Source organism: Schistocerca gregaria, chromosome 1, assembly GCF_023897955.1.
Source record: "Schistocerca gregaria isolate iqSchGreg1 chromosome 1, iqSchGreg1.2, whole genome shotgun sequence".
NCBI classification, from domain to species: Eukaryota; Metazoa; Arthropoda; class Insecta; order Orthoptera; family Acrididae; genus Schistocerca; species Schistocerca gregaria.
This window is the reverse complement of record NC_064920.1, coordinates 198,787,379-198,812,969: the sequence shown is the minus strand read 5'-3', so window position 1 is coordinate 198,812,969 and position 25,591 is coordinate 198,787,379. Positions and strand designations below refer to the sequence as shown.

The 25,591-nt window shown below is 36.8% G+C and overlaps 1 protein-coding gene across 3 annotated transcripts in view; it reads left to right on the top strand.

The window, feature by feature from the left end:
- Positions 1-25,010, top strand: part of LOC126336714 (4-hydroxyphenylpyruvate dioxygenase) — a 116,664-nt gene extending 91,654 nt beyond the window's left edge. For 2 of the 3 annotated variants that reach the window (XM_050000708.1, XM_050000690.1), the window contains 9 exons: positions 4,210-4,335; positions 4,423-4,512; positions 4,610-4,713; positions 13,899-13,976; positions 14,052-14,166; positions 15,697-15,816; positions 19,731-19,853; positions 24,459-24,575; positions 24,657-25,010. In XM_050000708.1, the coding sequence (XP_049856665.1) occupies positions 4,210-4,335; positions 4,423-4,512; positions 4,610-4,713; positions 13,899-13,976; positions 14,052-14,166; positions 15,697-15,816; positions 19,731-19,853; positions 24,459-24,575; positions 24,657-24,731 (948 nt within the window). In that variant the 3' untranslated portion in view covers positions 24,732-25,010. Of the gene's footprint in view, positions 1-4,209; positions 4,513-4,609; positions 4,714-13,898; positions 13,977-14,051; positions 14,167-15,696; positions 15,817-19,730; positions 19,854-24,458; positions 24,576-24,656 lie in introns of all 3 variants that reach the window. The other variant, XM_050000698.1, reaches the window with a different exon arrangement.
- Positions 25,011-25,591: the final 581 nt, after the last annotated feature.

The window sequence follows — 25,591 nt, the reverse complement described above, 5'->3', positions numbered from 1 at the left end:
GTACTTACATTTTGACAGTTGTCATCCTTTCCATGTCAAATGGTTCTTCCCACACAGTCTCAACATTTGAGGCAAACATATTTCTTTGGATTAAGAAACTTTCCAACAATACATCACCACTCTGATCTCAGCTTTCACTGGACGAAATTGTCCCAACAGCCTAGTACAAAAGCAGATATTCCTGGCCATCAAATCCATTTCTTGTAGTGCTGATCCCTCCAAAAAAACAACTTTGGAGCAGACCACTTGTTACCCAGTATTATCCTGGTCTTGAATGTATTAATCATCTTCTTCAAGAAGGCCATGATTTCTTCCTAAAATTATGCCCCAAAGTGAGATCCATCCTGTCCGAGATTTTTCCCACTGCATCTAGATTAGCTTTTCATTGCCCTCCCAATCTCTGCTATATCCTTGTCAGATCCTATGCTCCTTCTGCACCCATCTCCCTACCCTATGGCCCCTAACCCTGTGACTACCGCCACTACAAGACTTGCCCTATGCTTCCTCCTACCACCACTTACTCCAGCCCTGCAAGTGGCAAACCATATACTGTCAAAGGGAGAGCCATCTGTGAAACGATACATGTTGTATGCCAACTGTTATGTAAATGCTGTTCAGCCTTTTACATCGGCATGACTACCAGCCAGTTATCAGTCAGGATGAATGGACATAGGTAGAGGATGTATACCAACAACACACAATGTCCTGTTGCAGAGCATGCTCTACGTGACAGCCATGACCTCAACACCCCATCTGGATTCTTCCTCCAGACATAGTTTCTCAGAACTCCGCACGTGAGAACTAGCGCTACAGCTTTCCTTGGTTCTTGCATCTTTCTGCCTTAATTTACTTTAATTCATTCTGTTCCAGCACTTTTTCACTCACGATAGGCAGAACCAAAAGATCCACACAATTATAGCTTTTGGACACACACACACACACACACACACACACACACACACACACACACACACACACAACTCATTTGGACAGCTCTCTGCAGATGTGTGTACAAGTTGTGTTTGTGTGTGTGTATGTGTGTGTGTGTGTGAGTGTGTGAGTGTATGTGTGTGTGTGTGTGCGTGTGTGTGTGTATGTTTATCTACTGCTGACAAAGGCCTTAATGGTCGAAAGCTATAATTGTGTGAATCTTTTTGTTGTGCCTATCGCAACTCAGCATCTCCGCTATATGGCGAGTAGTAACTTTCCTTCTCTGGTATTGTTACATTCTATCCTGGATTTTTTCTGTTGACCTTCAAAGACCTTACAGTTACACATCATTGGATTCATCCCGATAGCCACGATCATAAAATAAGTACCAAACTATAGCATCCCCTTTAAGAAAACAAAGTTGACCTTCATATCTCCGAAGCGACCCCAACTAACAATCAAAAACCAACATCATATCATGGCCCCTGTTGTCCTATGCAACTTTTGTCCCATAAATTTTAAAGCTCCTATCATACTTTCAGAGTTTTTCTTGATGGCAATAGTTAGCAACTCGCCCTGGATATTACTGCAAAGAATTTTGGTTAAGTCAAGGTGCATGCCTGGAACAATTTTTCAATTTAAGACCGTTTATTGTTCAGTTTCTTATGGAAAAAGGGGAGCAGGAATGAAAATTAGGACATCCAGAATGAATTGCAGATCTCTCACTTTAAGTAGACTTGGCTGCAAACTACCCACAATAAAACTTTGCTAGTTGAGAAACAACTTACTTCTGATTTGGTGAGGATACATTAAAAAATAAAATCACTTTCTGGAAGGGGCAACTTCTGACAAATAACTATCCATTTTTCTGAGCTTGCTGGCATTAAGGAAATTGCAAATTTTGAGGAATTCATTGTGGCACTGAAAGAATTACAGGAATAGATTTCTGAATGTTTTGAGGACAATGCCAGTCTTACATCTGTTACTTCGCTGTTTTTGAGACTGTTTGCTGTTTCAGGAGAAAGTGCCTCTGTACATGTGCAGATGGTACCAACTGATCTGCAGTGATATTTCTGTATAGAAGGTAAATTTGTTAAGGATGAAACTATCCCAGGCCTCTAAGTTCTTTTCCACAGGAAGACTTTCCACTTCTCCATAATGCAGTTGCAAACAAGATACAATATTTTGATCACATATATGTATAAAAGGCTTTTTTGATTATGGAAGTGATCAATTATATGGCAACCAGAGTGCCAAAATTTTTCGAAAAGCTCTGTGTCTGTCCATATGTCAATAGTCTGAAACAATTATAAATTTCATTATGTCTTCACTAAAGCAAAAACATTAAATAATACTGAAGCTAGAACTTTCTGGCAGATTAAAACTGCATGCCGGACCACGATTCGAACTCAAGATCTTTGCGAAGGGCTAGGGTCCTGAGTTTGAGTCTTGCAAGGAAGTTTTTTATCAGCACACACACTGCTGCAGAGAGAAAATTTGATTCTGGAATCAGCCCCCAGGCTGTGGCTAAGCAGTGTCTCTGCAATATTTTTTTCTTTTGGGAGTGCCAGTCCTGCAAGTTTCACAGAAGAACTTCTGTGAAGTTTGGAATGTAGGATATTAGCTACTGGCAGAAGTGAAGCTATTAGCAGGGGCCATGAGTCATGTTTGAGTAGCTCGGTCAGTAGAGCACTTGCCTTTGAAAGGCAAAAGTCCTGAGTTTTAGTCTCGATCCGGCACACAGATTTAAGCTGCCAGGAAGTTTCATACCAGTGCACACTCTGCTGCAGAGTGAAAACTTCATTCTGAATATTAAAGCTTTTTTTGTTTGTAATCTGTGTAGTTGTAGTTGTTGTGGTCTTCAGTCCAGAGACTGGTTTGATGCAGCTCTCCCTGATACTCTATCCTGTGCAAGCTTCTTCATCTCCCAGTACCTACTGCAACCTACATCCTTCTGAATCTGCTGGTCTCCCTCTATGATTTTTACCCTCCACACTGCCCTCCAATACTAAATTGATGATCCTGTGATGCCTCAGAACATGTCCTACCAACTGATCTCTTCTTCTAGTCAAGTTGTGCCACAAACTCCTTTTCTCCCCAATTCTATTCAATACTTCCTCATTAGTTATGGATCTACCCATCTAATCTTGAGCATTCTTCTGTAGCATCACATTTTGAAAGCTTCTATTCTCTTCTTGTCTAAACTATTTATCGTCCATGTTCCACTTCCATACCTGGCTACACTCCATACAAATACTTCCAGAAATGACTTCCTGACATTTAAATCTATACTCAATGATAACAAATTTCTCTTCTTCAGAAACACTTTCCTTGCCATTGCCAGTCTACATTTTATATCCTCTCTACTTCGACCATCATCAGTTATTTTGCTCCCTAAATAGCAAAACTCATTTACTACTTTAAGCGTCTCATTTCCTAATCTAATTCCCGCAGCATCACCAATTTAATTCGACTACATTCAATTGTCCTCATTTTGCTTCTGTTGATGTTCATCTTATATCTTCCTTTCAAGACATTGTCCATTCCATTCAACTGCTCTTCCAGGTCCTTTGATGTGTCTGGCAGAGTTACAATATCATGAGTGAACCTCAAAGTTTTTGTGTCTTCTCCATGGATTTTAATTCCTACCCCAAATTTATGAAATAAGTAACCAGACCACTTGCAAGACGTTCAGTGTTCCTTGCACATCTGCATTGCCATCTGAATGTGGCAAATTCAATTTCCCCCTCTTCCCACTCAGAAAGCAAGGCATGATAGTGGGGAAGTGTGCAGTCAGGTAACAGAATTTAGCCCGTGAGTGGGAAAACTGCAATCATGCAGAAGTTTTAACCATCCCTGCCTCAGATCAATGAGAATTTGTTCTTAAAGCAATATAATTGTTCGTGTGTGTGGGGGGGGGGGGGGAGGGGAGGGGAGAGGGCGGGGAGGGGGGTCGGGGGGGGGGGGGGGAGCACTTGCTTGTACTCATGCACACCTTCACTCCTGTGTTTGCAATTAGATTACACTGAATTTCATCACAAAATTTTATATAGTTCATAAAGATGCTGTGGCCTTTTGATTATCTCTTTTATCTGCATCAGTATATATGTCCTACGAAGAGATTTACAGTATCATTTGTCTATATTTTAAATGAAGATGTATATAAATCCAAAAAGGGAAGAATATGAAGGATAGATGAAACTGGACTACAAAACAAATAAAATTTTATTTCAAATAACAATAACATATTTAGCTTATTAGCATCTTAATCTGTAACAGATCCTGTTCCAATTTGTTTCACCATATGAGCCCAATAATGAAGAAATGGGCAAGCACTTGGTCAAACACGGAGATGGAGTGAAAGATGTTGCATTTACAGTTGAAGATCTTGACACAATTGTAAAGGTAAGTATACTGCAGAAACATTTAGCATATAATGAAATTATTTTTGTTTTAGTTACAATAGATTTTATATTTTTATGTGTCTTTCAGAGAGCCAAAGAACGTGGTGCAGTTATTGTTAAAGATATTTGGGAAGAAAGTGATGATGATGGAATTGTTCGATTTGCAACAGTACAAACAGTAAGTAATAAAAATTAATATTCACATAGAAAGAACAGCCAATGGTTATTCTACAATGCATATATAAATTTCTTTTGCATTTGTAAATATTTTACAGTATGGGGACACAACACACACTTTTGTGGAACGTGGCAATTACAAGGGTGCTTTCCTGCCAGGCTTCAGGAAAGTTACAAATAAAGATGGCCTTAGTAAAATATTGTAAGTATTTCAAACAAGTTTCCTTTATATAGGATGGAGGCATTAAAAATGAAATAGGAAGCACTTTGGAGGAGTGGTTTCTTTTGTATAGTAATAGAGATGTGAAACAGATATGCAGATATTGGGCAGGATAGTCACCTAAGATAAAATGCCAAGAGAGAGACAGCATAACAACAGAATGTGGTGGAGTACCAACAATGGAATCTTAAATCTAGTTATATGCAAGACTGGAAAATTTGTAGGGGAGAGGGTAGAGAGTTAGCTATTATATCTGGTAGATATTGCAATAAAATAGCCAGAAATAAGGGGAAGAGCTATAGGGGGGAAAGAAAACAAAGAAACTAGGGAGGAAGCATAGATGATATTAACTTTTTTCATGGTTGTAATCCATATAATAACTTTCTGATGTCAAACAGCACCCTGGCCATGACATTGATCCCAAGATGACCCACAACTGGTCTCAGATAGCCTATACAAATTATGGTGTATGTTATCTTCCACATTAAAATAAATCTCAAAACATAACCACTGTTCATTTAGTCTGAACATAGCAGATTTGATAATAAGAGATAACCTAACAATGAACTGATGGGATGGAACATGAAGAAGAAGTGAGAAAGAGGAGCAGGGATGGGAGAGAGGAGAGAGAAATACTATGAAAAGAGGAGTGCAAATGTGGGAAAAAGGGGAACAGCATGGAAAACATCACAAGACAAAAGGGCAACAACATGGGCGAGTGAAGAAGGCAACTAAAAATAGGGAATAGTAGAGACTTAGGTCAGATGTCTGTGAGAACAGGGTGTGTGCTGAAGGGACAGGTTCTACCTCTATAGCCCAGTGTAGCTGATTCTGAGAAGAAGCAAAGGGGAAGTTCCGAATGCACTGTATACTGAAGCTGCTGCTGAAATCATTCGTGTTGTGGGATGCAGCATGTTCAACAATCAGGTGATGAAGTTTCTTGTTAGTGGCAATTTGGCTGAGGACAGCTAGTTAATTATCATACAAACAGACACAAGACTGCCAAGTAACCAGACCATGTATGGCATATTATGTGGATGATTTTACATACCTCCCTAGTTCTGATTAGATAGGAAAGGTCTTCAATTTGATTTCAGTATGAGTGGTGAATGGGTATATGAGTTGTCAACAGCAAAATGATCCATCCAGTGGAATATTTGCTCCAGGGAAAACATAAGGATGGATTAGTATATTACATGGGTTGTGTGGACAATGGAATAGTACTTTGTGGGATTTGAGTAGGATTCTTGGTATGCCATATTTCATCTTTAGGTGTAACAAGAGGAAGTCAAAGCTCTGTTCTGGGTGATACTGGGTCATGAAGGAAACACCTATCAGTGCTGCTTGAACAATGCAGAAACTATATTCCTGCTCTAACTAGGCAGGGTATTATCTGTCTGTGAAGGCTCTGTCAAGGTTAACAGCCCATTTTGATAACTCCTGCTTCCCACTGAAGATGTGGCATCCATGAGTTCCAAGGCTATGTAAGATGGGGACCTGTGTGGAACCGGTGACAGCTGTCAAAATGGGGGCACTATTAATGCTGCTATTTTATATGGACAAAGGTCTTTATGGTGTTAACAGAGAGTGGAAATTACTATCCAGGGAGAAAGCTAGTTTAGAAGAAAAGGTGAAGCAGATTTGTTTGTAGATGTCACAGTTTTCAAGAAAAGAGCGGAGTGTCAAAATCATGAAGATATCATCAATGAATTTGAACCAGGCAAGGGATTTGAAATGGTGAACAGATAGGAAGCACTCCTCTATTTGACCTTATACTCACTGGCATAGGAAGATGCAGTGCAATTACCTATGGCACTTCCACATATTTGTTTGTGTAACTGGGTTTCAAAGTAGACATAATTCTTGGTTAGAATGTAAAAGACCTCTGCCTAAACAGAGAATGGAAGAAACAGTTATGTGAAAATTTAGCTTTTCTCACTAGCAAGAGCAAAGTAAAATACCATTCACAAAACTACTGAGAGGAGAACAAGAAAGGAAAAGTAGAAGACATAGCAAAGGAAATGATTAAAACAGTACAAACTGCTAATGATCAGTGGATCTCAAAGAAAAAGGCAGAAAATGTAGGAAATACATAAAAACAGTGAAAAATACAATTTACCAGTAGTTCAGGGTAACAGAGAAGAAAATATCTGGGGAATTAACAGTGATGTGAACCAAACAAACTACACACAAGAACATCAATCAGTTCAACTTTGAATCTGTTTTATTTGTCAAATATGTTGTACCAGTGACTGCAGAATCTTATGCTTTTGGAAGAACTGCAACCACAATGGAAATAACTCAAACATCAGCACTAATCACTGACAGCAGAAAAAACTCCAACAGGATCTGCAACCACCTCAACAATATCAACACCAAGATTAGATTAGATTAGATTTACCTTCATTCCAATTGATCTGTAGTGACTAGGTCCTCCAGGATGTAGAACATGTCAGAAAAACAGTAACACAGGACAAATATTTACAAGTAAAACAAAAAAGCTAATGAACCTTCCACAGGTCCCAAGGGGAATGATCGGCCTTTTTTTCTTTTTCTTTTTCTTTTTAATGAACACTATTTCATTCATATATCTACCCAATAAAATAATGTTATCAATAATTGATTGTTTTTGTTGTTACTGAGAGAGATGTATCATCGGAATACATGATTACATTTTCTTTTACTAATGTTGCATGTCAGTCACATATAATATAAACATTAGTGGACTAAGTATCACGCCTTGTGCTACCCCATACTTTACTAATTGAAAATGAGAGTAAAATGTTTCCACCATATTGTTTACCTTTTCTACACGTTGTTCTCTCTTTTCTACAAATGATTTTGTTAAAACGCCTTTTGAGGGAACTTTGATGGGATGTTGGGAAGAGATGAAGACTGATTATTTCCTTCTCATCCTGTACAGTAAGTCTCCCCTGACCCGCAGTTCTGGGTCACTTTCCCAAAATCTACCCCTTTTCCTAGACCTCTCCAATCCTTTTCCTTCACCCTTCTTCCTTCCCCTTCAACCCTTCTGCCTGAAGAAGGAGCCACTGGCTTTGAAAGCTTGCCAATCACAACAGTCTTGTATGTGTATGTTTGCCGCCACTTGGCAGGTAGATTGTTTTATCTATCCAATTGAATAATCTCTCTCAGTAAGTAATAGCTCAATAAATGGTTTAGAAAGAAGAACTATCATGGGCATAGAAAGGACAAATGAATATTTAAATTAAAACAATCTATTTATGAATGAAAACAGTTAACATGGAAATATTTGGACAGAGGACAACAAATAAAGAGGAACTAAATATACTGATAACAAAAGTTAACAGTAGAAAATTCCCAGGCTTGACAATAGACATATTTACGACTTCAGCAAATCATATATGAAAGACATGCTTAAAAATAATCAACAGTGTATTTTAAATGAAGAAAATGTCTCACACAGTTGATGTAGATATACTATTAAAGATGTACTATGGATTAACTCATCCACATCTACAGTACTGTATAATAATATGCTGTGTTACAGCAAATGCCCATATAAAACAATTGCTGAAGCTGCAGTAAAAGCAATCAGGTGTATTGGAAGGCTATCACAAAGAGAATCCTATAAAACCAAATTCAAAGAATTTTAAAATTTTGACAGTCCCCTCCATCCATATATATGAAGTTATACTGTATTTCAAATTAAATTGTACATTAATGCTAAATAGAGAACTACAAAACTACAGCATAAGAGTTAAAGATGGCTGTCACATCAACAGTACCTGACTACAACTGTCGCGCAGGGTTAGCCGAACGGTCTGAGGTGCTGCAGTCGTGGGCTGTGTGGCTGGTCCCGGCGGAGGTTCGAGTCCTCCCTTGGGCATGGGTGTGTGCTTAGGAACTGATGACCTTGGCAGTTGTCCCATAAGACATCACACACACACACATTCTTTCTTTCTCTCTCTCTCTCTCTCTCTCTCTCTCTCTCTCTCTCTCTCTCTCTCTCTCTCTCTTTTTTTTTTTACTACAACTGGTTGATACAGACCCTGTTAAAGCTCGGTGCTTATTATGCAGCAGACTACCAAACAGTTAAAAAACATAAAAGCAGTATCAATTTTTAAAGCAAAATTAAGACAGTACTTAAAAAACAGCATTTTGAACAGTGTTAAGAGATATTTGAGACTAGTCCAAGAGAACTAGAAAGAATTTGCAGTACTAAAACAATATTGTTAGAAATGTGCAACAGATACTGTGTCAGTGAAAAAAGAAACATGAATTTTTTCACATGTTTCATTAACACTCTAGCATTGCAGCAGAAACTGAGATTAGATGCCTATAACTAGTAAATTAAATTTGCCTATGTTTTCATTAATTACTATACACATATGTAGAAGTAAGTCTACTGTAAAATTGTTATTTACCCTGTACCTGTAATTGTTAATGAATATTGGCATATCTAGTATTGCTCTAAACAGTGATGAGACAATAATGAGTAAAGAAATAAATGTTGTTGGCCAAAGTATTAGAAAGATGTTGGTGAGTTTGGAAAAGCTGTGAAAGATATTAATGTATGGTAGTAAGGCTACGGGTATGTAGCATGCTGGTGTACAGTGACATGGGACCTACAATAACAAGAAAGAAGTCTGATGGCATTGTAGTGTGAATAGTGAACAGGTACTGGAGCTGTCTAGTGTGTAGTAAGGGAGACTATGAACAATGGGTAGGACTCACTAACTAGTGAAGATGAAGGATCATTTGTGGAAGCATTGTAACCAACCAAGATGCGGTGAGCTGTAGCGAGACCACAGAGAAGTGTCTGTGGAGCTTTAAAAGCACATAAAATGTTGGAATATGTGAGGTTGTTCATTTGAGATGGTAGATTAGTTCAGGTGACCGGTTTTGGAATAAGCTTAACATTCTGAGGAGCTGTTGGATGTGGTGTTGGGCTTCCTGAATGAGTTCATTAATAGTAAGGTTAGTGAACACATTGTAAGACTCTCAAGGAAACTGTTGGCCACATCACTGAACTGAAGGGATTGTGCCTGAGCGTCTCTGGAATTAAGACTGTTTCTCTTAAATCAATAGAAGAATACTTGAGAATCATTTTGTAATTGGCTGTTAACACATTCATGATAATATAAGTAGCAGCTGTCACTCCATAGTTTACAGTTCAGATTCAGATTCATCATTCAACATCATTACATGCTACAGACTTATCTTATTAAAAATGAGCAGGGTAGCTATATGGTTGTAACATACCATTGGCTCACATGTCGAAAGGAAACGAGAAGAATGTTATTGTAGGTAAAGAAGATTTTAAATCACTACATCATTTTAGCAACAAGGTCTCCCAGTGGTATGAACTACATCTGATCACTAGCACTATAACAACACTACAGCATTAAGAAAGTAAACAAGACAATGGTATAAAAATTACATTAATAATAAAACAATGAAAATAATCAATTATTGATAAAATAATGCAAATGGATAGATAAGAAATCTACTCATCAAGCGACAGCAGGGTCACACACTCACACAAAATAAGTTAATGTTTACAAGCTTTCAGAACCAGTGACTCCTTCTTCTGGCAGAAAAGTTGAAGGGGAAGGAAGAAGAGTGAAGGAAAAGGACTGGAGAGGTTTAGGGAAAGGGGTACAGTTCAGAAAAGTCATCCAGGGAGACTTACTGGACAGGATGAGAAGAAAAGACTGATGGCTCCTTTCTATGCCAATCTTTTCATGGGTCGCTTGGAGGGGGCTATCCTGGGATCCACAAGCCTTCAGCCCCTGGTTTGGTTCAGATGCATTGATGACATCTTTGCTGTTTGGACTCAAGGTGAGGCTGATGTTTTAAAATTCCTGGAATCTCTAAATACCTTCTCCCAATTAAATTTCACATAGTCCTATTCTGATTCCTGTGGCACTTTCCTTGATGTTGATCTCTCCCTCACCGAAGGCCAGCTACACACTATTGTCTACATTAAACCTACTAACAAACAACAGTACTTACATTTTGACAGTTGTCATCCTTTCCCTGTCAAACTTTCCCTTCCATACAGCCTTGGCATTTGTGGCGAACATATTTGTTTGGATGCAGACTCTTTACAGCAATACACCACCAATCTCACTTCATCCTCCTCTGGACACAATTATCCCAACAGCCTAGTTCAAAATCAGATTTCCCGGGCCATCACATCCAATCCTGACAGTCCTGATGACTCCATGAAACAACTTCGTAGCACACCATTTGTCACTCAGTTTAATCCTGATCTTGAATGTATCAATCAGCTACTTTTCCAAGGCCATGACTTCCTAAAATCATGCCCTGAAATGAGATCAGCTCTGTCTGAGGCTATGCCCACCACACCTGGAATATCTTTTTGTCGTCCTCACAATCTCCACAATATACTTGTCAGACCCTATGCTCCTTCTGCACCTATCTTCCTACCCTATGGCTCCTACTCCTGTGACTGTCCCAGCTGCGAGACTTGCCTATGCACCCTCCTACCACCACCTATTCCAGCCCTGTAATTGACAAAACATACAATCAAAGGGAGAGCCACCTGTGAAATGACAAGTCATACACCAGCTGTTATGTAAACATTGTTCATCCTTTTACATCAGCATGACAGCATGACTGAGTGGGAACAGGCACAGGCAACACATAATATCCTGTTGTAGAGCATCCTGTGCAACATGACAGTCATGATGTTGGTGCGTGTTTCACCACTCGTGCCATCTGGATTCCTGGATTCTTTCACCGGATGCTAGTTTCTCAGAACTCTGCAGGTGGGAACTGGCACTACAACATGTCCTTGGTTCTGGCCACCCACCTGGCCTTAATTTACATTAATACTTTCAATGTCAGCATTTCTCTTTTCTTTACTCCCTTTTAGTTTTCTACATCTTTCATTTTGTGAGTTGTCTATTTTTTGCCAACCCCCTTCCCACCTCTGTTACATACAACTCACTTAGCTTATCACTCTTATTAACTTGTGCACAATGTTTTAGTAGTTATCTTTGTCTTGCACATTATCCTGTCTTCCACCTTTAAGCTCTCATATTTCAAACCTTGTTCAGTGCAGTCCCCAACAATCAGTCTTTCCTTCTCATCCCATCCAGCAAGTCTCAGCTGACGTGGGGTTCTGGGTGACTTTTCTGGACTGTACTCCTCTCCCTAAACCTCTCCAGTCCTTTTCCTCCACCCTTCTTCCTTCCCCTTCAGGTCTTCTCCCAGAAGAAGGAGGCATTGGCTCCGAAAGCTCGTAAACATTAAATCCTTTTGCATGTATTTTCCCCTGCCGCTGCTTGGAGAGTAGATTTCTTATTTATCCATTTACATTACATTAATAATAATCAACATAGAGAAGTTAATTCATGATGTGGAGTTTCCTGTCACTTTAAAAGGATGTGATGGCCTGGAAATTGAACTTGGGCCTTTGCTTTTCATAGAAAATGCTCTAGGAATGTTCGGGAATTGTAAAATTGTGCACTTCACAAAAAGGAAAAATATAGTGTCCTGTGACTAACATCAGTGAGTCACAGTTGGAATCGTCCATCTCCTTCAAATACCTGGGTATAACACTTCATACCTGTGTATAATACTTCATAGGGATATGAAACAGATTGATCACATACGTTCAGTCATGGGTAAGTCAGGTGATAGACTTCAGTTTATTGTTGTGGTACTGAAGAAGTGCAATCAGTCTGCAAAGGACATTGCTTCCAAATCACTCATGCAATCCATTCTAGAATATTGCTCAACTGCATACAATATTGCTGAACTGCATAGGACCTGTTCCAAATGGGACTGATGGGGATACTGAATGTATACAGGGAAGGGTAGCATGATTGGTCACTGATTTGTTTGACCCAAGGGAGAGTGACAATGAGGTGCTGGAGAAACTGAATTGGCAGACTCTTGAAGATAGATATAAACTGTCCAAAGAAAGCCTATTTACAAAGTTTCAAGAACTAGCTTTAAATGATGACACTAGGAAGATACTACAACATCCTACTTGTTATGCACATAGGGATCATGAGGACAAGATTAGATCAATTACAGCACTCACAGAGCCATTTAAACAATAATTCTTCCTGCACTCCATAAGTGAGTGGAATGGAAAGAAATTGTAATTTGTAATAACTAGTACATGACATGTGCCTCACAGTGATTTGCAGAGTGTAGATGTAGATGTAGATTGGAAGATGGTCATTTCCCCTATGTTGCTTATTTTGCTGGTTACTTGTGGAACACCACTGAGGTTACTTGCGAATACCATCTAAGAATGACAATGGAGTTTGTTTCAATATAAGACTCCTCACAGATCAAAACATAACGAATCATTCCTCTGCAATATGAAAGATTTATCCTAAATCTCATGACACAGTTACGAATGTTGCTGTTGTAAATTAAGTAGATTGTGTATATCATAATGTACAATTCAAGGGAATAGTTTCCACAAAGAATTCATGGGATATGAGGTTTTTGATTCCTGACTCATCATTTTTGCAGTAGCACCCAGTGACTTAAATTGGAAACTCGTTTGTGACAACAAATGATAAGCCTTAAATTTAAATGTTGCTCTTCTGCTGATGATTTATAAAGCAATGAAGAGTTCGTTTTTGCACATGTGTTAACACAACGGTCAAAGCAAAAAGTAAGGTGAATAACTAACTTTTTTAACTGCTGACAACAATGTAAAACTGTACTTAAGAGAAAATCATTCTACAGAAAGAAGCAGCATCACTAAAAATGATATAAAAGATTCCAGAATTTGTAGAGAACCTTAGAGAGATTTTCAAAACTTTTTAAGCTGTAACAAAAAGAGAAAAGTCTCTTCGAACATATATTTAATAAGAAGCGGGAGTGTCAAACTTTTATTCTTGTCTGTCTGGTTCTGGAAAATTGCAGTAATTATTATGAAAGCTAACATATGTTTTCATGCATGTCTGTTTCTTGTATTCTCTTCTTTGTTCTTTTCTAAGTATGAGAGTTTTTGATACTGATTTTTATTTGAGAATCTGCAGAGCTTTTTGCTTCTTTCAGTAATTTAATTAAATATTTTAGAAACTGGTTTCATCTTATTATTCTGTCTTCACAGATTAGGCCTATCAACCTGTTCTGGCCACAGTTCAAGGAAACTGGTTCTATGTGTTTAAATTCTCTACTTGTTTTAGGCCTCCTGGGAGACTTGATTTCATAGACCATGTTGTTGGAAATCAGCCAGATCTACAAATGGAATCAGTTGCTAAATGGTAAGTTATGTAAACTCTGTTTGAAATACTAATACATGAAAATCACAATTTTGCTAATCCACTTATTAATTACAGGTATGAAAAGAATTTGATGTTTCATAGATTTTGGTCTGTTGATGATTCCCAGATTCATTCACAGTATTCCGCTTTACGATCAATTGTGATGACAAATTGGGAAGAAACAATCAAGGTAAAAAAAAGTGCTTTAAATGTTAGTTATAATATGTTAACATGCTAGTTGTAATATACTACCATCACTATAGAAGAGGGGAATTCATTCATTCATTTTTTTCAGCAATGTACCTCACATCTTCAGTCCAAATAAAAACAAGCCTTTTAATTTAGGTATTAAAGGTATTAGATTTTTTTGAAGGCTGCAGAAAATTTGAAGGCTGCAGAGAATAGGGTTTTTGCAAGTGATTGGATGGTGTGAAAATCAGGCAGTAATATGTGCATGTGACTGTGATCAAAAGCGAGCAGCTGTTTGGTTATCTCCAGGCTTTGATGAAGGTGCACAAAAAAAGAAAAGAGTAACAGGCCTCTGAGATAATCAAGTAATACCGACAGAAAAAAGTTAGGCAAGAGTAATATAAAGAAGAGTTACTATACTACCTATGTCCTGTTCCATCAAATTATAAGAATTGTGCTCCATACTGTTACCATAATGTTAGATGTGTTTCCCACCACTTATTCTTGTGATGGACATGGTAATTAGACCATTTAGTAATTTTGTATTTCTTGTAATTGAGGAAGACCACGATGATGTTACACCCATTGCCAAGAAGATAAATACCAAACACCAGTTTGAAGATTGTCATTTTTCTTCAGGAATATTAATACGTCCCAAATGAAGTATTTCACTATACCAAAAAGTGCAGATCTTAGAAATTTCAGAGGTGCAGTTAGGATAGTTGATGTATAAAAATAAGACACACAGTACATACTTTTTGGAACTACTAGTTGCTTCATTGAAGAGGAGAGAGGAATAGGTTGAATAAGGTTAAAAAAAGGAGGATAGGTCTTTCAGACCCCAGGACGAGACACCCACCTTTAATGAGGATGAGGCTAGACAAAGATGAAGGCTGATGCATCAGAGAGGGTAGGTCAGAGACAATATAGTGGTAAGCACTTTGCTAGCTTCAGTGTCTAGATAAAGGCTCTAAACTGTGGCAATTTTAGGCCAGAGATAAGGACACTAGACTGAAGCTGGCACAGTGCTTACCTGTGTTTCCTCTCTCTCTCTTATGCTTCTTCCATTGATTTATGTCAAGCCGTCCTCATTACAGGTAGTTGTCTCCCATCTGGGGACTGTGTGACCTGTCCTTCATTTTTAACCATATCCAATCTTACTTTCTCTCTTCCCCAATAATGGAGCTCTTAGTTCAGTGTGTGTTTTGTTTTCTTTTATATGTGCCATGGATATTTTAATATACAATTACATGTTTTAAGTCCAGTACAGGAATATAATGATACAGTTAGTATGCAATACATGTGATGGGTCATAATCGTGGTTGACAATGATAGTATGTATTTGACTGGAGACTGGGAGTACTGAGTCATGGAAACAAAGCATATGATCTGTCATGCTGGCAGGAACTTTACAGTAACATTGCTTTAATTTAATGATGTAAACATTACTTAGTCAGTGCACATTCCTTGTACACTAAATGATGAAACAGATGTAATAATGACTTTTTTTAACCAAACACTTATTTTTCAGATGCCAATCAATGAGCCTGCTCCTGGAAAGAAGAAGAGCCAGATTGAAGAATATGTAGATTATTATGGAGGAGCTGGAGTTCAGCACATTGCTCTGAACACACAAGATATTATCAGTTCTGTGAGTAATTTCATTTATATTTTTTGCTCATCAAAATAAAATAGTTAGTAATTTATTTTTTGGATTCACAATGCATTTATGCACAAAATTGCCATAAAAAAATCAGATGTGTAAATTATTTCTGACAGTAATCTGAAATGAGGGAAGGAACAGGGATCAGAATGTAATGGTCCATTGATGACCATATCATTTGAGATAGAATACAATATCAGATAGGGAAAGGATTGGGGAAAGAAATTGGATGTGTCTTTTTCACAGGAACCATCACAACAGTCATCATAATTTATTCCAGGAAACCATGATATAAAAGATTCCAGAATTTGTAGAGAGCCTTAGAGAGATTTTAAAAACTTTGTAAGTTGTAACAAAAAGAGAAAAGTCTCTTGGAACATATATTTAATAAAAAGCGGGAGTGTCAAACTTTTATTCTTGTCTGTCTGGTTCTGGAAAATATCAGTAATTATTATGAAAGCTAGAAGCCTAACATTTGTTTTCATGCATGTCTGTTTCTTGTATTCTCTTTTTTGTTCTTTTCTGAGTATGGTTTTATGTGGATTTGAACTCCACTCCTGCATGTGAGTTCAGTAGCTTAATCACTTAGCAGCCTAACTTTGTTGGAAATGAACATACTTATGAGATCCAAACACTAGCATTTGAATTCATTGTTATTGCTATTTAAAATTTATTCATTTATCATTATTGGGAGTTGTAATAAATGTTGAGTGCATATGTAGAATCAGTGATGTATGTGTGTCACTCTCTGTAACAGCGGTGCCATGTTGAGGAATTACAATTAGACAAGTGAGAAGTCTCTTAACTTCTGCTCTTCATCAGTCCACATCTTTCTTTATCCGCAGCTTATGCCAAGTCTCATATGCATGTTTTCATTCTGTACCATTATCATTTCCCTTCTTTGAAAAATTAATGATTCAAAATGCTTAGCAAATATGAGATGTTTACTTTTTTCTTTGCAAAATACATTTTGGCACTTTGAGAGTTTGTTCTTTAGGTAAGAGTGTGTCTGCGCCCCTCATTATTTTTTATATGTTCATAGCCAAGAGCCATCCTTAGCTGAGGCCTTGTCCACATAAGATTCATGCTTTAATCAACAGATATTTGAGATCAGCTTTTAGCACAATCTGCAACTGACAATAAAAGTGCTGCGTTCCTCTATTACACACAAAGGTAGAAATCCAGTAAGTGAAAAAATGATGTTCTTGTATCCAAAACACCCAAAGAAGTAAAAATGGCTGTTAATAAGCTAAAGAGTAAAATGACCTGTGGATTTGATGGCATCCCTGATAAAATTATTAAATGTAGTGCTGATAATATTATCTCTCAACTTGCTAATATATTCAATGACTTCTTTGCAACAGGAGTGTTTCCAAGAAGACTTCAGCTATCAATAGTAATACCAGTTTATAAAAGTGGGTACAAGTTTGATATTAAAAATTTGAGACCACTATCACTATTAGCTGTATTTTCCAAAGTAAGTGAAAGACTAATGTACTACAGTATACTACTAGACTTTGTAAACAGACACAAAGTTCTTGTGACTGCACAGAATGGTTTCAGCAAAGCCAAATAATTGGAGACAACTCTCTTCAATTTCCTAAAACTTGTTTGCAAAGCTAGAGAGCATAATCAACTGAACTGTGGATTGGTTTTGGACCTTACCAAAGCTTTTGACCTTACAAAATCATGACCTAATACTTTTAAAACTATATATTTATGGTACTCATGGTGTATTCTATGAGTGATTCAAGTCATATTTATCTGATAGGAAACAAAGAGTGGAAATTTGTCAGGAACGAAAAGTTTATCATTCTGAATATAAAAAAGTTAATTGTGGGGTGCCTTAGGATACAAGAGTGGACCCATTGTTGTACTTGCTTTTTATTAATGACCTGCCACAGCATTTTTCAACAGCAAATATGGTATTATTTGCATGCAGGTGATACAAGCATAATTATGAAAGAAAGAAATGATTAGGCCTCTGAATTGCAGCAGAAAATTGACAAAACAGTACAAGTAGCACAAAAATGATTTAAAGACAATTATCTAATTATTAATGGTAAGAAAACTGTATGGATAAATTTCAACAACATAAGAAATAAAAGTAAAACCCATGTAAAGGTTACATTAGGGAATTGACAAATTCAGGGAAGGGATGATATATAATTTTTAAATGATGGGTGGATGGACACCTAGGAAGGGAAAACATGTAGAAATGCTTTTGAAAAGTTAAGCAAGTACAGTTACATATTAAGAAAGCTCAGATTTTGTTGCAATGATGAAACAATGTTAAGTACTTATTTAGCCCATATGCATAGCCTACTAAGTATTATATAGGCTACTATTCTGGGGAAATTACACTTTCGCAAAACAATCATTTAAATGTCAGAAGAAAGCTGTAAGATTAATAAAAGTTGTTACTTATGGAGAATCATGTAAAGGTGTTCTTAAAGAATTAAAACTTATGACCCTGCTGTCTAATTTATAATTGAAAATATGTTTAATTGAAACTTATCGAGTGTTTTCAACTTTGAACAGTTATCAAACAAGAAAGAAATGACTTTCATAGGGGTGGACACTCAATATCAGTATATCGGGACAGTGTATGATATAGACCAAAAATTCTTTTCGATGCATTTCCAGATGTGATCAAAATAATACCAGACTTTAATATGCCTAAAAGAGAAGTAAATGATCTACTAATAATCCACAGCTTCTAACAGCATTAATGAATATTAAGAATATTGCTCAAATCTATAGTATCTACCTCATTATCTGACTATGTGGAAATGGACAATTACCAAAGCAGTTCTAGATAGCAAAACTCCTTTTACTAATGTATTCCTATTAATTAATCTGTGTAAGTCTGTATCTTTTGTGCCATTCATGCAGATATTAATTTCTATGTTATGATACATATTTAACTAGAATATTTCTAAATACAAAGTTGATGTGACCCACCAAACAAAAGCGCTGGCAGGTCGATAGACACACAAACAGACACAAACATACACACAAAACCCAAGCCCTCACAACCAACGGCCGCCCCCCCCCCCCCTCCCCAGGAAAGAGGGAAGGAGAGGGAAAGACGAAAGGATGTGGGTTTTAAGGGATAGGGCAAGGAGCCACTCCAATCCCGGGAGCGGGAAGGCCCACCTTAAGGGGAAAAATGGACAGGTATACACTCGCACACACACACACACACACACACACACACACACACACACACACACACACACATATCCATCCGCACACACACCTGATAAAACCAGTCAAGAGATTCCAAGATGTGCTGATGAGAAAGCAGTCAGTCTAGATGTTACAACTTACATGTGACTATATTCGCATATACAAAATGTTATACTGTGTTGGATCTTGAAAAATCCTGTAACTTGCATGTGATAAAATGAGAAGTCAATAAGCAAAAACCATAAAATCAAATTTTACAGTGCACTGCCAGTAACTCGAGAATTTGCAAACAAAGCTCTTATATTTTTTCTATAATACAGAATCTTTCCTTGTGTAACCCCAACAGGTCAGTGAGCTGTTCAGGACCATCCATCATGCCTTTCCCTTCTGCTATCTTTTGGGCTCATTTTCAACCACAGACTTTCCACTTTTCCTCCATACTCGAACAAAGTATCTTACGATATAAAAGTTTAAATTGATGTTATAGAACATTAACTATATAATTTGCCTAATGATTTCCTCTGTTGATTGGTTGGTGTAGTATGTTTACTTGATTTATACATTTTCTTTAGTTCGATTATATTTCTATTTCTTATATAAAGAATGTAAAGTCACCACTCTGAGTTTTAAATAATGAATTTAAATTTTATTTGTGTTAGTTGCTGCCTCTTAGTATAGAATTCATTTTTATGTTTTTTATTTTTTTACAGATAACAAATTTAAAACAAAGAGGGATGGAGTTCCTATCAGTTCCAGATAGTTATTATAAAATGTTGAAAGAAAGACTGAAGAATGATAATGTAAATATCATGGAAGATCTTGACACTTTGCAGGTATTATCTCACAGTAAAAATTTTATAAGTATTTGACTACATGAGTACATGCAAAGTGTAATTATCCCCTCCTGGTGTATATAAATAATAAGGCATTCAATTTATATGTATCCTAAGAGTCTGACTCATGCAGTATTACTAATCTCCCCTAAAAACAGTAGTAGCCTACAATTACAGATGAATTCAGCTACTAGCAGTGCTCACAAAAACTTCTCGATGAATTGTCAATGGCAGAATGCACAACCAGTTTACTAATAACAGCTTGGTATCAGCATTTTAATTTCATAGCTAGCCACTATGCAACCTCTAACATAGAAAATTTGTTACTGTCATGTGAGTCAGTGTTGTACATACAGAGCAAATGTTTCTAGAAAGATACTGCAAAATTTAGAAGCTTTACAACAAGCTGAAATGCTGTGTAAAATATGAAGACCCATTTTCAATTTGTTATAAACAACCACTTCTGTTTTAAAATTTGTCAGTTTTATTGTTAAAGCAACAACAGCTCAGAAATGGATCTGGTAGTTTATTTACAGTGACAGTAACAAGAATGGTGTTGTGACGAAAAGGAAAATCGACATGAAAGGTTTTTTTGGAGTATTTTTTATGATTTTCATAAGGCTCAAGCTTCACAACAAATCACTTTGTTACTCTTCTGGTAATTAATAACCTTCAGGACAGACTGGTTAAATTACTTTACAGAATTTTGTCATGGTCATTCTTCCATAGGTGCTCAATTTTGTGAAGGGCAGCCAAAACCACTTGCTCTTCTAAAAAACCATTAATGCTGTTCAGTGACTGGTGAGGATGTGCATGTAGTTTACTGTAAGTTAGAGGCACCCTTAGACACAGCAAAGACTGTGTGTACATTTATCTGTGAAAAAGATCTGTTTCTGAAGGATTCCACTCGATCTGACTGAAATACACAATGAGCTCATGTGAACTGGCATCAGGAAATGCTAATTCCGTGTACAGCATCACAACACATGATGAAACTTAGACATATTCATAAAAGCAGCAAACAAAGCTGTAATCAATTTTCTGCATGTTTCAAGGTGAACCAAAATCAGTGAAAGTGGTTTGTTTGTGAAGTGCTACCAAGATTGGGTGCCAATTGATTGTTAGACAGAGGAAAACAAATTAATGTCTCTCAGACTGTGTTCACCTGATTTATCACTGAAGCACTACTTTTTGTCCCCTTATAAGGGCAGCACTTTCGGTCATATCAACTAACTTTCCAACCCCTGTTTTTAAGTACCAAACTCAAAATGGAGAAAATGTGTACAAAAGTAAATTTTATGGGCTAAATTCTGAGAACCAATCAAATAATTTGTATAAAAAATGTGTTTCTTTCACCATTTTTGTAAAAACTTAAAAGGTGGCACTCATAAGGATTCTGACCATCAACATAAACAAATTCTGTTTAACATGGGCTTGAAACCATGGTGTAATTTGACATTTTTCACATTAACAAATGATTGCCAGTGCTAAAAGAAGTGACGTGAGAGAAAAATCTCAAGACTGGATGACAGCTGAACCTAGACCTTTCAATCTGACATTATCTCACTTACCCTGACTATGAATGCTTAAAATATCAATTCAGAGCTACAGATTACCACATGGACATACTACCACACAGTAATCATTTACATACTGCATGTCACCATGGGCTTCCTGTAAGTTTCACAAAATTTGCATGCTTTCTTGCCTGTGCTTCTTTTTTGTTGGTTGTTCTGTCAAGAGTGTTGATGTAAATTATTCTTATTAACTGTCTAAAATAAACAATTTGAAAGCTGCATGTTTGTGATTGACAGGCATATAGCTGGTTTACAGCTAAATACCACTCTTTATTTCACACCCACAATGTGTTAGTCCAGATTATTTAGACATTTCTTAATCTGAATATCTCAAATTAGAATGGCAAAATGTGAGAGTTATTTTATTAACATATTATATAGGCACATTTGAAATATAGGTCACTGTCCTCCACTACAGATTTTACTAGCCACCCTCAAATAACATTTATGTTCATATGGCTGTGAATGTTATAATTAAACATCCAGATTACACTATGCAGCTGTGAAGCTTCATATATACATAACATGTTGTTAATACACTAAAAGCACATTAAAACAAGTTTATATACTCATATTTAATGGATGATAAAGTGAGTGAAAACAAAATTGTGAAAGTTTTTAAGTAGAATACCTCGTTGGTACCCTATAATGTGTTATAATGTTTATTTGGTGTTTTCTCTTAAGTTTCTGTAATTATTCTTGAGCCTCATTTGCTCCATATGCGAGTATGGTACTCAGGCCCTTGCTTTAGTCCTCAGAAATACTCTCTTGGAGGGATAAGTTGAACAATTGCTGAACATACGTCTTCCAATTTCTTCCCTACCTTCAAAATTTTAGTAATCTTTCAGATAAACACAATGTGCAATTCTTTCAAATCTGATGCACTGACAATATCAGGAATGGTTATGGTTAGTTAATTAGACAGTGTCTCTGAGTTCATGGAGTCTGAAATATTTATGTATAGCAATGTGGGCCAACATTCACAGATAGGGTGATAGTTTCAGTAATAAGATTAAAGTTCAAAGTGTTTGATGTTAACCAACTAAAAACCCATTTATATAGTACCTTGGCTGTTAGTATTAGATTTGTATCACTATTGAATGTTATGATTTCTGGAAACCTTCTAACAACTTTAAAACTAATCAACTTTTGAAAATATAAGTAATTTGAATAACAAATAATATATTCACCAAGTAGTGGTAGGAGAACACACATACAAACAAGGCATTTCAATTTGCTAGCTTTTTGAGCTAGTGGCTCCTTTTCTGACAAAAGGGTTGAAGGAGGAGGAGGATGGGTGAAAGAAAAGAACATGTGAGGTTTAGGAAAGGGGTAGAGTTTAGAAAAGTTGCCCAGAAACCTAGGTCAGGGCGACTTACCAGACGGGATGAGAAGGAAATAAGTTTTCACACTTCTTTCATAAATCTTTTAAATGGTTTCAATCAAATTGTGCACCCAAGCTCTCTTCATCTGTAACTCTTTCTGGGCTAATGTAATATTAATCTAAGTTTAAAATCAGCTAATTATTTTCCATAATTTTGTAGCATAAGGTTTGCTTATGACATTGTAATTATGTCAGAGACAGCAAAGAATTTGGAAGAGCAGTTGAATGGAATGGACAGTGTCTTGAAAGGAGGATATAATATAAACACCAACAAAAGCAAATCAAGGATAATGGAATGTAGTCAAATTGAATCAGGCGAAGCCTAGAGAATTACATTAGGAAATGAGACACTTATAGCAGCAGATGAGTTTTGCTATTTGGGCATCAAAATAACTAATGATGGATGGAGTAGAAAGGATATAAAATGCAGACTGGCAATGGCAAGAAAAGCATTTTAGAAGAGAAATTTGTTAACATCAAATATAGATTTAAGTGTTAGGAGGCCTTGTCTGAAGATATTTGTTTGGAGTGTGCCATCTGCCATGTGAGGGAGTGAAACATGGATGATAAACAGTTTAGACAAAAATGAACTAGAACCTTTTGAAATGTGGTGCTACTGAATAATGTTGAAGATTGGATGGCTAGAAGATGTAACCAATGAGGAGGCAGTGAACAGAATAGGGAAAACAAGGAATTTATGGCACTACTTGGCTGAAGAAAGGGAATGGTTGGTAGGACATATTCTGAGACTTGAATGGACCCTAAACTTAGTATTGGAGGAAAGTGTAGGGCGTAAAAATCATAGAGGAAGCCCGAGGGATGAATCCAGTACGCAGATTCAGAAGGATGTAGGTTTCAGTAGTTATTCAAAGGCGAATAGGCTACCACAGGATAGAGTAGCAGTCTTCAGACTGATGACCATAACAACAACACATGGGTCAACCACTAGAAGTTTCCAAGCTATTTGTGCTTTCAGATGATATTTTCCCAAACACTTGATAATTCAGAGTGTGTAATCATCAAAACCACACTATAAATCAATCATTCAGAACTCCAAATAGGTAAACCAGAAGATGAAAGATCTAGTGAATTATAACTCAGAGAGATAATAAATTAAACTTGCAATGAAAAATCTGAATAGACAACTTAGTTCTTACATTACTCTTAGGTATTCACCAGGGTCAAAAAAATCTGAGGAAATAATATTATAAATTATGAGAGAGAATTGTTGGTCACTATTTACATTCAGGATGTGAAGTATGTGTACAGACACTCAGAGATGAGTATGCAATAGGTTGGCAAAGTTTAAAATGAAGGGCAGGTCACTCAGATCCCAGGATGAGAGGTACCCATCCGTAGTGAGAACAAGGGTAGGCAAAGATGAAACAGGAGGTGTAATAGTTTCTCTGAACTATTAGTTCCAAAAGCTAGGAAGTGTATCTCTTTTACTTTTACGTATGTCTGCTGGCAGTACTACACATCCTCCCTGTTAAAGATGAATATAGGTCAGCAATTTTACCCCATAACATTAATTTCCTTGATGGAATTTTCCTTCAATACAACTGAGGAAACAATTTTGGATACAGTGTTCTTAGCTTATGCTCTATGACAATCAGTGAAAAATCATAACTTGTTTCATTTCAGGAACTCAAAATTTTAATTGACTATGATGAAAATGGTTACCTGTTGCAAATATTTACCAAGAATATGCAAGATCGACCAACTCTGTTTCTTGAAGTGATTCAGAGACATAATCACAATGTAAGTTCAACTAATATGTGCCACATAATATATTTATTTTAGGTTTTTTTTATTTATTAAATATGTCATACATATTTTCAGGGATTTGGTGCAGGCAATTTTAAGGCCCTCTTTGAAGCCATTGAAATAGAACAAGCTGAAAGAGGAAATCTCTGATGTTGTGATAGCATATGCAGGTTCATAATGTGGACAACTGGTGCACATATTACACTGATGCAGTGTTCATGTTCATGATTTGTATTTAGATTTCATTTTCTGGAGGGACAGTAGTTACCTGTAGAGAAAAAATTGATTACAGCCTACCTTGTCCCTCACAATGTAATGTATATACCACATACTAAAGTATCTTTAAACACCATACTTCAAAAGTGAAATGATAAATCTTTTGTAATACTGGTAGATTTATTAAATAAAGATTTTTAATTTATACAGTTATTTATTGTTCTTTTTTTTGTTATGATGTAAAATCCTTCCTTCTAATGGTGAATGAGTGTCTTAGAATTGTGTAGTTATCATGGAAATTCCAGAGTGGAAACAAATATAAAAATCAGAAATGGCAACTACTCACTTGCAGATGAATCATATGTGGTGTGCATACATACAGGGTGTTTAAAAAATGACCGATATATTTGTAACGGCAATACAAACTAAACGAGCAGCGATAGAAATACACCGTTTGTTGCAATATGCTTGGGACAACAGTACATTTTCAGGCAGACAACTTTCAAAATTACAGTAGTTACAATTGTCAACAACAGATAGCGCTGCGGTCTGGGAAACTCTATAGTATGATATTTTCCACATATCCACCATGCATAGCAATAATATGGCGTAGTCTCTGAATGAAATTACCCGAAACCTTTGACAATGTGTCTGGCGGAATGGCTTCACATGCAGATGAGATGTACTGCTTCAGCTGTTCAATTGTTTCTGGATTCTGGCGGTACACCTGGTCTTTCAAGTGTCCCAACAGAAAGAAGTCACAGGGGTTCATGTCTGGCGAATAGGGAGGCCAA